Raw genomic sequence first — 15,562 nt, forward strand, 5'->3', positions numbered from 1 at the left:
CGAGTCGGACTTAATGTACGGAACCCTTAATACGCGAGTCCGACTCGCACTTGGCCGGTTTTTTTGAAACTCCTCTTGACGCTTAACCGCTGAACCGATTTCGTTGAAATTTGGTATAGAAATAGTTTGCGTCCCGGAACAGGACATAGGATAAATCTTATAACCAAAATCATCTTTTGAAGGTGTGAAAAGTGGCGTGGAAATTTGTACGGGAAATCAATAACCGCTGAACCGATTTATATGAAATTTGGGATGGTCTACATCTTTGATTTAGTTAAAAATGATGAAAAAACATGACTTCAAACCTAAACTTAAACAGTATTAACTTCAAGAAGTCAATTCTGAATTCCCCCCTACACCTCATTTCACACCTTTAAAGGATGATTTTTGAGATAACTTATTATATCCTGTCTCGGGACTCAAAATATATGTGTACCAAATTTAAATTAAAACTGTTCAGCAGTTTAAGCGTGAAGAGGAGTTTAAAAGAAAGTATTTTAATAAGTTTATATGTTTTACTTCGGAATGGTGTCAATGTGATACCTTAACTAAATTTGGTACTGCGAAATTATACGAAAACGATACCAAACATGGCCCCGTAGCTTTACTGTTGTAGAAGTCAAAATAAAATTGAGAGCCCTAAATTCTTATTACTTGGCCAAACTTGTGTAGAAGGAAAAGGTAAAATAAAAGTCTTCGGCAGGAATATAAGACACAAATATATTTTTTTTTGCGTTACTATTTCATTCATCAAATATAAACATACCTTGATTATACTATTCTAGTGAGATCCTCATAGATAAACAAAAACATTTACTTAAAAAATTACAAGGTCGAAATGTCACGGAACTTGTGAGAGTAATATGTGAAAAATATAAACTTTTATGACAAAAAAAATCTGGACACAATTTAAGAATCACCCAATTGCGTCGAGGAATCATCTGTATTTTTGCTTGTTTCATTACCTCCTCGCTTCTTTTTTGTCCTTTGTATTCTGTAGCAATTTGTTAGATCTGAAAATAAAGATAACTTGCGTCGTCACGGATGTCGATTTATAGGTTTTAGGGAGTGCAGAATTCGAAAACGATGATCATTTTATAATCCAAGATGGCGGCTACGTATTTTGTCATAAAAGTGGAATCCAAAATAGTCATCATTTTCGAAATCTGCGCCCCCTAAAACCTATAAAACGACATCCATGACGACTTTTATGACATAGTGCATGGCCGCCATCTTGGAATCCAAAATAGTCATCATTTTCGAAATCTGCGCCCCCTAAAACCTATAAAACGACACCCATGACGACTTTTATGACATAGTGCATGGCCGCCATTTTGGAATCCAAAATGGTTATCATTTTCTAAATCTGCGCCCCCCAAAACCTATAAAACGACACCCATGACGACGTTTATGACATAGTGCATGGCTGCCATTTTGGATTTCAAAATGGTCATCATTTTCTAAATCGGGGCCCCCTAAAACCTATAAAACGACATCCATGACGACTTTTATGACATAGTGCATGGCCGCCATCTTGGAAGCCAAAATGGTTATCATTTTCGAAATCTGCGCCCCCTAAAACCTATAAAACGACACCCATGACGACTTTTATGGCATAGTGCATGGCCGCCATTTTGGATTCCAAAATGGTTATCATTTTCAAAATTGAGGGCCCCTAAAACGTATAAAACGACATCCATGACGACTTTTATGACACAGTGCATGGCCGCCATTTCGGATTCCAAAATGGTCATTATTTTCGAAATCGGCACTCCCTAAAACCTATATATCGACACCCATCTCGACTTTTATGACAAAGTGTTTTGCTAAACACTGATTTAAACTTTCACGATTATTAAACACTATCAAACTGCACAACGGGACTTAATCGCGTATTTAAGTTTTAAGATTTACCTCCGACAGTACAGTACAGTACAGTTACAGTAGAAAAGTGCGGGAAGCCATTGAAATCAAAAAACATTGCAATTTTAATCGGGACGAGGGTTTTAAGATCTCATCCACATGGAATCCAGTCATTAGTAAATGTAAGCGGAAACGAATATCGACAGTCGATAAATCGAATATCGTTAGTGTTGTGTGTCGACAGAGTGACATCCCTAGTGCGCAAAACGTTCAAACTGATAAACAAGACCAAGTGCGGGTAGTTCGAAAAACTCGCGCGGCTAGAAGATGTTGATGTCAACTTGAGCCAGTCTTCTCCGAGATCACGGGGACAACGCCGTCCTCGAAACGTCGGAGGTAAATCTTAAAACTTAAATACGCGATTAAGTCCCGTTGTGCAGTTTGATAAAGTGTTTTGCTACCATCTGCATGCAAGACATTTCTATTATTTTTACGTACAAAAATGGCCCCCTGTCAACTTTCAATCGAGATTTAATCGATAATTTATTCGATTAATATTCAGATTAATTCAATTTCAATCTATGTTAGGTCGACTAAACTAATCGCGATTAAAATTTGAGAATTAACTTTTTTTATTCCATTAATTAGTCGAATAAACAGTTAATCGATTAATGCCCATCTCTGACCACGGCATTTTTACACTTTGAGAATATCTGAAAACAAATCAACACAAGGAGCCATTTTGCAAATCCAGTAACATACCAGTAACTTTGTTATTACTTTTGACAGCGCGTGTCATGTGTCAACACAGAGTCGACACAAAGTCGAAACATTGCAACTACTTTGTGACTGCAATATTTCTCAGCCTTAAACCATATTTATACATCATAATTAACAAGTTTCGTAGTATGTAAAGCGTTATTTCTGTTATTTAAGTATAGTATACGCATCGAAGTACTAAAAATGCTTCAAATAATATAGTTATGAACACAGGCACCGAGAAGTAAACAATTTCATTTCCGGCTAAACGAAAACAATGTGGTGGCGCGTTGATTATATTACACTTAGTTTATCAAATCACTCGAGCAGTTTAATTCCCCATAATAATTTAAGTCATATTGTAATATAAATGCAAACAATATATAATTACGTCTTGTAATCCGTTTTAGAGATGGCGTTTAATACGTCACTTATTTTTATTTAAGTATTTTTCCATCTGACAGTTTCCATTTGACAGGAACAAAATGAACGAATGAACGAATGATTTTGGCATAAAGTAGTCGCAAACCCGAAACAATGTGTGCACACGGCGACCACACTTTATGTCACTTTGTGTCATGTGTCGACCCTTCCCCATTTCTAGTAACTGTGTCGACACGGCGACGACTCTGCGACTGGAATTGTGACCGAAACAGACGGTGTCGACACAAGATGTGTCAACACCGCGTCGTAACGGCGACTGGAAATGGTTGTATGGGATGTATACTTTTAAGTTTAAATCCTAATTTATAGGTTTAACCTTATGAAAGTTATTGCCTATAATGTTTATATTAAAATCCATAGAAAGCCTGGCCATATGCCTGTTTTGCTACCTACTCTCATGTTTTGTCATAAATAATCGCATATTCATTAAGTTTTACTGAACTGACATACGAAATGTCAAAACTACTATTGTACCTAATAGTATGTAATAAAAGTAAAATTTATGATGAAATTGTTTACGTCGAAATCGAGGACTACTAGCGCCATCTAGTAGGCTCCGTGTAAACTAACCATAGCTTATTGATGTTTTGGGGAAAATTCGCGTTGCAAAATGAAATTCTTTTCAAAATTGCTTTTTTGAGGTTAGATATGAGGATATCACGTATCATTTGTGGTATATTGTACAAAAAAAATCAGCCATATCGTCTCTGGAGGAGCCCAAACTTGGTATGTTTTGTTTGAAAATTATATTTGTTTTAATTTAAAAAAATGGCTGTAATGTAATGATGTGGTATATTTTAAGAATCGCCTCAAAAAGCCCTTTCATATAATACCACACACAATAGGTTTCCGAAAAAAATTTTTTTTTCAAGTGAATGGAATTTTTTTTAGGAACTGCGGGTCAAAAAAATTGTTTTGACCTCTAGTATACGTGTGCCAAATGGCTAACCTGTAAGTACATCCATTTGCGGTTTATCTGTGAAATTGGGGTCGTACGGCTGCCGCTATACGTCTTTTTACTAAGAAAAGAAGATTTTTAGCAATAACTCAAAAACGACTAGACCGATCATGTTCGCTATATTAGTTTTCATTGAAAGTATTTATTAAGCTCTTGTTTCACGATTTTTTTCATATGTTTTGGACCCGTGATTCAAAAGTTAGAGGGTGGGGGGGGGGGGGGGACACATATTTTTTTTCTTTCGGAGCGCATATTTCCGTAAATATTGACTTTATCAAAAAATGGTTTTAAAAGACCCTTATTCGTTGATCCGAAAGACCTATCCAACGATACCCCACACTTTCGGGACAAAGCAAAAATACATTTTCAAAAATCAACTTTTTGTATGAAAGGTACCCTAAAAAAAACAACGGGTTGCACTCCGGGAGTGCCGGCAGAAGTGAAAACTCAATGATATTGTAACTCATATTAATAACAGCGCCATCTAGTGCAAAATGTCTGCAGCACTATGGGGCTGTCCATAAATTACGGCATCGATTTTTGACGATTTTTGATTCCCCTCCCTAATATCATCCAAAAATCATGCTTCGAATGACCCCGTTTCCTCCTACGTCATGCTACCATCATCCGATGTCCAGACCCCCCCCCCCCCTAATTTGAAATGACGTAATTACACTATACTCTGTATCTTTAGGTATTTAAATAAAAGTAAACAAAATCTACCCTCAAATGGCTCCTTAAGCCAGTTGAGGGTAGATGGAAACATTACACGGTTAAATAATGTAGGTTAAAGTCAGGTTGTTCAGTGACTGATCCAGGCGATTTTGTAATTAGTCGGTTAGCCAATAAATGTTATAACTACCCGAAAATTTACAAATTCTTTGTTTACTTTTATTTAAATACCTAAAGATACAGACTATAGTACTAGCACCCAAAAGAAAAGGATGAGTATAGTTTTTTTGTTCTTATTTACTGACAAATTTGATTTGACCAACTATAACTATTCCAAAATATAAAGGCGCGGTGCGTTAAGTACCATAAGTGAGAGCGAGAAAGAAATATCTGTTTCTCTCTCTCACTTATGGGTGCGACGCACAAAGGTCGCGGTGCGGTGCGATAGTGTGTTACTACTTTAAATGTTTGTAATAAACCTTATAACCAAACGCATCTGATTCTGATACATGCAGTACCAAAACGCAGACGTCAGATTGTCACTATGACATTTGTGTATCCATAACCTAAAAACGTTCAGTGCGGATATGTAATATTTTATTTTTGGAGTGAACATTTAACAGTTTTGTATCGAAATTTGACACTGCGAGTGCAGTGAAGCTACCTTCGAGTTTCGAATGAGTGGGCGCTACTTCTACCTGCAGATTGACGTGTGAGTTGAGTACACCGGCGAGTGACCCGATTTTATTGTAATGGGGTCGGCCGGTCGATGTATTTAGCAGATGGCGCCAGCACAGCTTGTCCTGTCCCCTAGAAATCCCTAGAAATGTGTCAATTTATTGTTTTTTTAATTTAATTTTTTACCCTGGATGCCCTTTAAGCCCAGACAAAGGGGCAAGCTATGATGGCACCATCTATGCAAATGCAAACCTTTGACAGTTGCCAACCCCGTTGCTTGTCGACTTTCTCACCTAATCGCGGGGAATTTGTAGATTGCAGAGCCAGCAGTGGTTCTTTCATGCAATTGTAATGCTGCTACCACCCATGGCGTGTTTACTTACTCAACATTCACTTTCTATACTTTTGACAAAATGTAAGTTCCCAATTTGTCTGATAGCCACTGATAGTGTGAACATTGTGCAATAGAATATATATTTCCAGTGTTATAACTATGCAGATGAAGAATTGAAAAGCGAGCTTAATGCAAGGCTTTGCCTAATGCACATTGTTAAGGTAATGCACACATGGGGCTATTGTAATTTAGGTACATGAACTATAGGGGGCAGCATAGGAGCCGTCAGATTTTTGGCGCAAGGCGTAAATGTGTTGTTAATGCTTCTGATGTAGCACACTAGATGGGAGAACCTACTATGCACAAGGAAACATACCGACGAGAATGGTAGATGGTATCACTTGCTTTGGCAATGTACATGTGCACATATGTTTCCGATTCAGGCCACAAGTTGGCAGACCCTCGAATGCTTACGGTCCCCATGATATAAAATAAATGTTTTAGTTGTCATTCTACAAAATAAATGAGTCGTGTCTATGTCAGTGAACTTCATTCAGTTGTTTGGCTCCCAGGTCAATTAAGTCATTAATTGAAATAAAATCAAAGTGCAAAAACTCATGACGTATGCCACTTTAAAGGGTACTTGACCAGTGCACATTTTACTTATTATTTTTTTATTTCGACAAGCGGTCTGGCTTGGTGGTAGTGACCCTGCCTATGAAGTTGATGGTCCTGGGTTCACAGCACAGATATTTGTTCCCAAGTCATGGGTGTCTTCTTTGTATTGAGTATTTATATATTATATGTACCTATACATATATTGTTGTCCGAGTACTCACAAAACAAGCCTTCTTTAGCTTACTGTGGGCATAGTCTATAGAACAATACATTCATTGGGTTCAATACAATCAGTGGGGCTTAGTCAATTTGTGTAAGAATGTCCCAATTCTTATTTATTTTAATTATTATTTATGTGGGCATTGATCCTAAACCAGTAGATATTGCTGGACTAAGTGACATTGCATATGTATAACGGTGTAAAATATTGAATATAGTGTATTCTTTCAGGATTGGAGATAAGGTTGAGCCCCTTGAGGTGCGGCAGAGTATACAGGCAGCCTGTGGGAAAGTGTTTGGAGAGTGCGGCTCTGTGCTGCCTTTGGACGTGCTGACTGTGCAGCACTCGCACGCTGGTAACGTCGCTGGCTGTGTAATCATTGCCTTTCTCTTTTAAATCTTGAATTTCAGCATAAATGTAACTGACTTTAAGACCCAACTTCAGGGGTCGGACACCGGTATTTGCTCTATACAAAAATGTTTATTTCAGGCAAAACTACACAAAGTCAACAAAATAAACAAAACAATGTCACATTAAAATAAATAAATTTACTTAAAAATACATGACACCATTTTAAAATTTAAATACAAATTAATTACAAATAAATCAGGATTGTTTAATTTAAATAGATAAAATGTCAACAAAAAATTTAAATTACAATGACATTAAAATAAGTTAAAACTGCATTTTTTCCTAGCCTATTTGAATGTCCCACTGCTGGGCAAAGGCCTCTCCCCTTAATTTCCATTACTCCCGATTTGGTGTTCCCTCCGGCCAGTTATTCAGGAAGTTGTCCAGGTCATCCCGCCATCTCGTGACCGGCCCAGTCCCATTTGAGCATAGCGGTTTTCTTGCCTACGTCAGCAATGCGGGTTTTAGAGCGCAGCGTGGTGTTTCTTATGGGATCAGTTACTAACACCTCTAGAATACTGCGCTCCGTGCGTGGCGCGAGGCAAACCTTCAGTTTGGACTTCTGAATCTCTGTGAGTGACCATGTCTGGGCGCCGTAGGTTAGAACAGGCAGAATACACATGTCAACGAGTTTGCGCTTCAGTGACAATGGAAGGTCGCCCTTCATTAGCTCCTTCATGGACCAGTAGCTCTTCCAGGCATTTTGAACACGGCGCTCAACTTTCTTGTCTTGCCTGCTGCTGAAAGAGACTGGCTGGCTCAAGTAGATATCGTCAACATAGTGTACGATCTGCCCATCCTCCTCGACACTATTACGTTTCTTGCTATTGGTCATCACTTGTCTTTGCGCGATTCATTTGAAGTCCACCTGAAGGCTTGCGTTGCTCAGATCTTGGAGCATTTGCTGTAGTTCTGCTGCAGAAGGGGCAAAGAGTACAATGTCGTCATGCAGCTACAAACTACATTACATAAAAAAATACAATCACATTAAAATTACAATTAACTATGTACATTAAATTATACACCGTGCCTGTAGAACCCAATATACGTAGGTTCATAGCCGTAGGTCATTCCAGTGCCTCCAAAGTTGAATACATTACTTTTCGTTCTTTGGTTTATTATTTTACTAGAGATCCGCCCCGGCTTCGCACGGGTCAACAAATTATATACCTAAACATTCCTCAAGAATCACTCTATTGGAAGGTGAAAACCGCATGAAAATCTGTTTAGTATTAGTTTTTGAGTTTATCGCGAACATACAAACAGACAGACGCGGCGAGGGACTTTGTTTTATAAGGTGTAGTGATTGCTAATCTAATAATACAAAGTTGTTACCTAAATACATGATTCAGTCCTACATAAAGAGCATAAAATAATTCAAAATATTGGGTTATTTATGGGTTTAAAAAAAACCGGTTTGTTTTTTGCAAATACATATGTATTATTCTACTGTGGCTTTCATTCCAATATTAGTAACTTGTGATAGTAAGCTGCTAAACTAGAGGGTTTGAGTTGGACTACAAACTCATATCAGTGAGGTATAGGCCTTGTGTAAATATTTACCCATCAAAAACATAAATGTAAAAAAGGAGAGCCAAGTTCAATACAAAAATTATGCTTGGCTGTGGGGTTCGCCGCAAAAAGAATGGAGATCTAAATGAGTGCCAAGTTCTATGCAAAATCCAAATATGTATTTATAAGAACAAAATAACATTATAAACAAGTATTAAACTCTATTTCTTTGCTTTATTGGATACCTATAACAATTGCTGTTATTTAAAAAAAATGTGAGATCTTAAAGCAGGTTAGATTTGACTTGGCCAGTTTTCATTACATCAGTCATATATATATATATATATATTGTAATTCTGATAAAAACTAGCCAAGCCAAATCTAACCTACTTTAAGATCTCACATTTTTTTTAAATAACAGCAATTGTTATAGGTATCCAATAAAGCAAAGAAATAGAGTTTAATACTTGTTTATAATGTTATTTTGTTCTTATAAATACATATTTGGATTTTGCATAGAACTTGGCACTCATTTAGATCTCCATTCTTTTTGCGGCGAACCCCACAGCCAAGCATAATTTTTGTATTGAACTTGGCTCTCCTTTTTTACATTTATGTTTTTGATGGGATATCAATACTTTTTGTAAAGAAAACAAGGCAGGTATTGAGATTTAATGTTTTTTCTTGTGTTTCCGCCGCATGTTTTTTCACTTCTGTTCTTTGTATTAATTATGTGGTGCCGCGCGCCGCCAACGACACACCGTTGGCCGGTCGTTTAGCGCGTATTACAAGTTTTTTGTATGGGGACACCACTTATTTTTTGACTTAACTTTATTTTTATATTTCTTTTATATAGCAAATATAATAATACATATATTGGGATAGTTTCAAATATCTGCTTGTAACGGTTCCAACGCTACAATTAAAAAATATTTTTTTGTATGGGGACCCCCCCTATTTTTTACCTTTTTTTATTTTTAGATTTTTTCCTACGCTTACACACAATTACCGAGCTGGATTCCAAATTTCATCCTTCTAGGTCATCTGGAAGTAGGTTAGGTTTAGGTACTATATGTCAGTCACAATAAATAAAAAAATTGTATGGGGACCCCCCCTATTTATTAACTTTTTTTTATTTTTAGATTTTTTTCCTACGCTTACACACAATAACCGACCTGGATTCCAAATTTCATCCTTCTAGGTCATTTGGAAGTAGGTTAGGTTTAGGTACTTATATGTCAGTCACAATAAAAAATGTTTTTTTTTTTGTATGGGGACCCCCCCTATTTTTTAACTTTTTTTATTTTTCGATTTTTTCCTACGCTTACACACAATAACCGAGCTGGATTCCAAATTTCATCCTTCTAGGTCATCTGGAAGTAGGTTAGGTTTAGGTACTTATATGTCAGTCACAATAAAAAATGGTTTTTTTGTATGGGGACCCCCCCTATTTTTTAACTTTTTTTTATTTTTAGATTTTTTCCTACGCTTACACACAATAACCGAGCTGGATTCCAAATTTCATCTTTCTAGGTCATCTGGAAGTAGGTTAGGTTTAGGTACTATAAGTCAGTCAGTCAGTCCCAAAATTTACGACTTTTTGACCTTCATATCTTTATAACCGTTTGAGCTAGCTTCATGAAATTTAGGCTTCTAGATGTCCTTATGGATATAATTAAACACACGTAGTTTTATGTGTTTACGTTAAATATGTTTTGAGTTATAGAAGGGTCAAAAGTGGCACCAAGTGGTTCGTGTAAAGATACACTCGGCGCTGGCTAGCCAGTTCCTTTGCTTGAACTTGGCTTGACACGCTGCCGCGTGTCTAGATAATATTTAATTGGTTGTTCTTTGGTGAGGAAAAACTTTGTTATGATTTATGTTATGAAACCATTATAAAAACCAATAAAGTGCTGTAGGTAGTTAAAAACAGTGTAATTGTACCTGTTCAATTATGCCATTTGTATCTTTAGAATAGTTGTTGCGTTCACTGTGGCAACACTTTGTCACAGTTAAAATTCAAACATTAAAAAAAAATAAACTGTTGCTCTGTCATACAGTTGACAGAGCCAGTGTGTCAAAAACCTACCACCAGTTCACATCTACTCTCGTTGCTCTCGCTTATTTTCGCACTTTATTCAAAGCACTACTACCATTTAGGACATTAATTCATTAGTATCAGTGTTGTGTACCGGAGGAAGCCGAACTCATCCGTGGAAGGGAAAATCAGAGGTCTAAGTTGGGCGACTGCAGGTAACGATTTTACGCTTCCTCTAGCTTGCGACAGAAAGCCAGAATCACCACCAGCGGTCTTCAACGGTGACCAACGATTTGGCTCCCACAGTCTCCGGATCAAAGGTAACTTCGTCTACACATATACACACTTTAGTTTTAACTTTCATATTATTTATCTCGACTTATCCCAACTTTCTTGCTCCATCGGCCCTAAATTTCACCTTACTTTAATTCATAATAATTCATAATTCGTTTATTGTCTGTAGAACATGGGTATATACAATGATGGAACATGATTTAATATGGAATCACCATGGTCTTGCCAAAAGGCGTACAAACAGTCACACTTATAACTACTTAAAACATAAGTCATGCAAATGCAAATTACAATATTATTTACAAATTTATGAATTTATGACTTTCGCCCCTTTTTTCGTTAAATACAGTCCACCTTCGCTATCGAACAGTACCAATTTTTGGGATCACATTGTCCAAAGCAAACCCTGGGCCTCCTAGGGGCCACTTGCACCAGTTGCACCATCCCAATCAGGGACCCATCCACCTCTTCCCAGAAAAAAACCTTTAAATGGCTTAGTCGTTTATCGATTAGCCCCAACGATTGGTTTTCCCTTTGAATTGCTTACACGTTTATTTCACTTATCTCTAGGAAGGGGTTTCCCTTTCATAGATATCGCTAAAATTAAAGGGCTTTCTTTCTTCCTACCTTCCTAACTCTAAAAATTGGATCTGAAATGACATCTGTGCTATCAACCAATCAACGCGCTAGACACCCTGTTCTGCACTTTAAACATAAATAGGCAATATTTGATTCTATTTTAATGAAGAGCAAGTTGATAACATATGGCATAAAGCGGTATAATTTATAATCAATACCCCTTCAAGAGGTTAGCGCTTAAGGAACAGGTATCAACCTTAGCATTATGAACCGCTTAAAAAGCCAAATTAAGGTTTTAGTCAGCAACGTCTTTGGTAAGCAAAGCCTTATTGTGTTAGCGGTACACCCCGAATTTCAGTAAAATGCTGCAAATGGTGTTAAAAGTATGAAAATCGGTACGATTGACCTTTAGGACATTTGAATCAATTTGACCCGAAGCACCAAAAAATTAAATGAAAAAGGAATGGAGTTATGATGTCATTTTTTTATGGGATAAAAAAAATTGTTCAGAATTTTCAGAAACCTATCGTGTGTGTTATTGAAATGAAAGTGCTTTTGAGCCGATTATAAAAATATATCACATCATTACACAGCCCAGCCCAAACTTGGTAGGTATGTTTTGAAAATTATATTTATTCTACCTAATTTAAAAAAATACTGAAATGTAATGATGTCATATATCACATCAAAAATATATTTTTATAATCGGCTTAAAAAGCCCTTTCATTGAATACCACATACGATAGGTTTCTGAACAATTTTTTTTTATCCCATACACAAGAAATATGGCGTCATAAATGCTCTTATTTTTATTTTTATTTTGGTGCTACGGGTAAAAGTGGTTTAATTAAATGGCCTAAAGATCAATCGTACTGATTCTCATACTTTTAACACAATCTGCAGCGTTTTTTGTCGAACCGCTATCACTATTACAATTACGCCTTCCAAAACTCTTGAAAGGAATACCGGGCCAATCCCTGGGTTAAGCCGTTAACCCAGTGTCAAATTGTACTGGCAACCATGGTAAATTCAGGTTTAACCGGTTATCCCGGGTTAGTACAATGGTGCAATTGGCGCTTAAGGATGCAAGTCATGCAACTACTATGAAAGTGCTGAAGGGAAATCATATGCCAGATAAAACTTACAGTTTGATTGTCCCAATTGATCTATTTGATCCGTCATTTTGGTGGTAAAGTGGAACAACAGCAGGATGATTGGGATTGGGTATCATACTGCCCTATTGAACAATCATAGTATCTGGTAGATAAGTAAAAACATCTTGTTATTGTGCAGGTGGACGTGCGTTAGTGCGGGTCCCGGCTTGTCACCAGGTCCGCACGCGCGCCGCGCTCCTGCTCGCGGCTCCAACGCTCCGCGTCGCCCGCCAGGCCGCCTCGCTGCAGGCCTTGATATAACACACATCACACTACAGGTACACCTGTGTTGTTGTAGCGTTAGTGCGGGTCCCGGCTTGTCACCAGGTCGCCGCGCTCCTGCTCGCGGCTCCAATGCTCCGCGTCGCCCGCCAGGCCGCCTCGCTGCAGACCTTGATCGGGCTTGATATAACACACATCACACTTTGGGGTCGTCCAGAAATCATGTGACCGTTAGGGGGGGGGGGGGGGGGATGAGATGATATCACGTGTAATTTTATTTTCAAAGCGAGAAAGACAAAAACAACAATATTACTCAAAAATTTAGTTATATCAAACAATCCGCTCTATTTTATATGCGTTATACCTATGCGTATTTACCCAATAAAAAACATCATAATTATCACGTGATCATGTGGCAGGGGGAGGGGGGTACAAAAATAGGCCAAATATGATCACATGATTTTTGGACGACCCCTTTGTATCTGTCTCTACATAATTTTAGACAAACCTCACGTAAATTTTCTTGTTACATATTCTTATTATTCGGTGGACCGTTTTTTGTTCTATTACACAACACACCTACACAACTATCGATATCGACAAAAAAATGGTACTAACTCTACCAAGATTGCGACAGTTCCGACAGGCCGCGGTTCATAAGTTGTTCGAAGGACCAAATGTTAAATCCGGAAGGGATTCAACTAACTTTATCTATGGGAGAGCTGTAACCCTATTATGCCTAACTCCTACTGCCCTAGTCAACCCTAAACAACCCTAATTCCCTAGCCCTACCATAGATTCAGTTTACATATAAATAAATATAATAAATAGGGATGTCTGCACCTTTGCGACCTACGGGTACAGACGGAAGGTTGGAAGGATATGGGTAAATGGGTTTATGGATAGTCACTGCTAGTTACACCGACTCATGCAACTAATTGAGGCGTGAAGGTGTCTTATGCCACAGTGACGGAGTAACCTGGTTGATGAAGTAAACACGGTGTCCATATGAGAAAAGAGTGTTTATTTACAATAATTATTCTATTTATACACAAATTCTGCATATGAGTGATTCTATACAATGAAAGTTGTACGTTAGTGTGCCTTTCTGTAGTCGGCGGTTTTGTTGTCCCAATTTGCTCTGCTGCTGATGTAGTCGTATGTTCAATGCACGTGAACATTTGTCTTGCCGCGAAAATTCCGGGCTCTGGCTCATCTGTATAAACTGTGTTTCACAAATAAAATATTACTTACTTATGGCACATTTGTGTTGTAGGTCCATCATGTCGATATCCCGCATCGAGAGCGGCCCCGGCGGCAAGGACGTGCTGCTGATCGCGTCGCCGGCGGCGCTGGCCGAGCCCTCCCGCGTGTCCCTGCCCGAGCCCGAGCCGGCCGCCGGCCTCATCCTGCCCGACGGCTCCATCAACTGGGGCTGCCCCTGCCTCGGCGGCATGGCCACTGGGCCCTGCGCGCAGCCCTTCCGGGACGCCTTCTCCTGCTTCCACTACAGGTGATTGCAGTGCGGCATGGCCACCAAAAATGTTTTTGTTTTCACTAGAGACTTATTATTGTGCATACTTATTAATTGTTTATAAATAGTCGTGTTTATGTTGCAGCGAGGCGGAGCCGAAGGGCAGCGACTGCTACGAGAAGTTCAGCGAGATGCAGGCGTGCATGGCCAACTACCCCGAGCTGTACGGCCGCGACGAGGACGACGAGGAGCCGGCCCTGCCCGGCACCGGACCCGCACCCGGCGCACCGGACGAGCGGCCGCCCGACGCCGACAACCAACTCGCCGAGCCCTAGCGGCCGAGACACAACACTACAATGCTTCTAAATATACCTACGTCCAAACAGTTGGCTGATCATTCGTAAACATTGTGACGTGCTAAAGTTTGTCAATGGCCAGTTGCCCAGAGTCCATCTAAGCCAATCCCACCGACTTGGTAGCGACAAACTATGACAGTGCCATATATAGTTTGTAGGTTTCTAATAGAGCCCGACGGCTAATCCTATTGTCTATTGTTAAGTAAAACCGCTCGTGCCACGTGCCACAACCATCTGCATAAAAAATACGCACTTTGGTTACTAAGTGCTGGCGAGTCGAACGCTACAGAACCAGTCTAAAATGTGTCATCGAGATGCGTAACAAAGGCGCGTTATCGGAGAGCGCACCTACACTGGTTTTTTGAGCGTTGGACTAGCCCGTGCTCAGGTGCCAAATAGAATAATTAAGACTCTTTTTTGCAGGTAAGTACACGGTAAGTAGCACGTGCGGTTTTACTTAATAATAGACAATAGGATAAGCCGTCGGGCTCTATTAGAAACCTACAAACAATACCTAGACGTCAGTTTTTCATAGGAATTAGGCTCTTAATGTTGGCGCCCTGTACTTTGTCGCTTGCCAAGTCGCTGCAGACTTAGCGTTAGCGTAGTCTAAGACACCCTGTACTAGATATTGTTTTCAGTGCGCAACGATTTTGCTTTTTAGGGTTCCGTACCCAAAGGGTAAAAACGGAATCCTATTACTACACTGTCCGACTATCCGTCCGTCCGTCTGTCAGTAACAGTTGAAATTTTCACAGATTATGTATTTTTGTTGCCGCTATAACAACAAATACTATAATTAAAATAAAATATATATTTAAGTGGGGCTCCCATAAAACAAACGTGATTTTTTTGGCAGTTTTTTGGGTAATGGTACGGAACCCTTCGTGCGCGTGTCCGACTCGCACTTGGCCAGTTTTTAATTATTACATATGGGCTAGCTTCAACTTCGTTATAGGTACCTACCTATCTCTCT

The 15,562-nt window shown here is 38.9% G+C and overlaps 1 protein-coding gene across 1 annotated transcript; it reads left to right on the top strand.

Annotated features, from left to right (window-relative positions):
- The first annotated feature begins 5,257 nt into the window (after positions 1 to 5,257).
- On the top strand, positions 5,258 to 14,580 carry LOC134799267 (mitochondrial intermembrane space import and assembly protein 40). Its single transcript, XM_063771644.1, has 4 exons — positions 5,258 to 5,408; positions 6,777 to 6,901; positions 14,033 to 14,269; positions 14,376 to 14,580. Exons 3-4 carry the CDS (start codon positions 14,040 to 14,042, stop codon positions 14,563 to 14,565), a joined length of 420 nt encoding a protein of 139 aa, XP_063627714.1. The 5' UTR covers positions 5,258 to 5,408; positions 6,777 to 6,901; positions 14,033 to 14,039; the 3' UTR covers positions 14,566 to 14,580.
- Positions 14,581 to 15,562: the final 982 nt, after the last annotated feature.

Source organism: Cydia splendana, chromosome 18 (genome assembly GCF_910591565.1).
Source record: "Cydia splendana chromosome 18, ilCydSple1.2, whole genome shotgun sequence".
NCBI lineage: Eukaryota > Metazoa > Arthropoda > Insecta > Lepidoptera > Tortricidae > Cydia > Cydia splendana.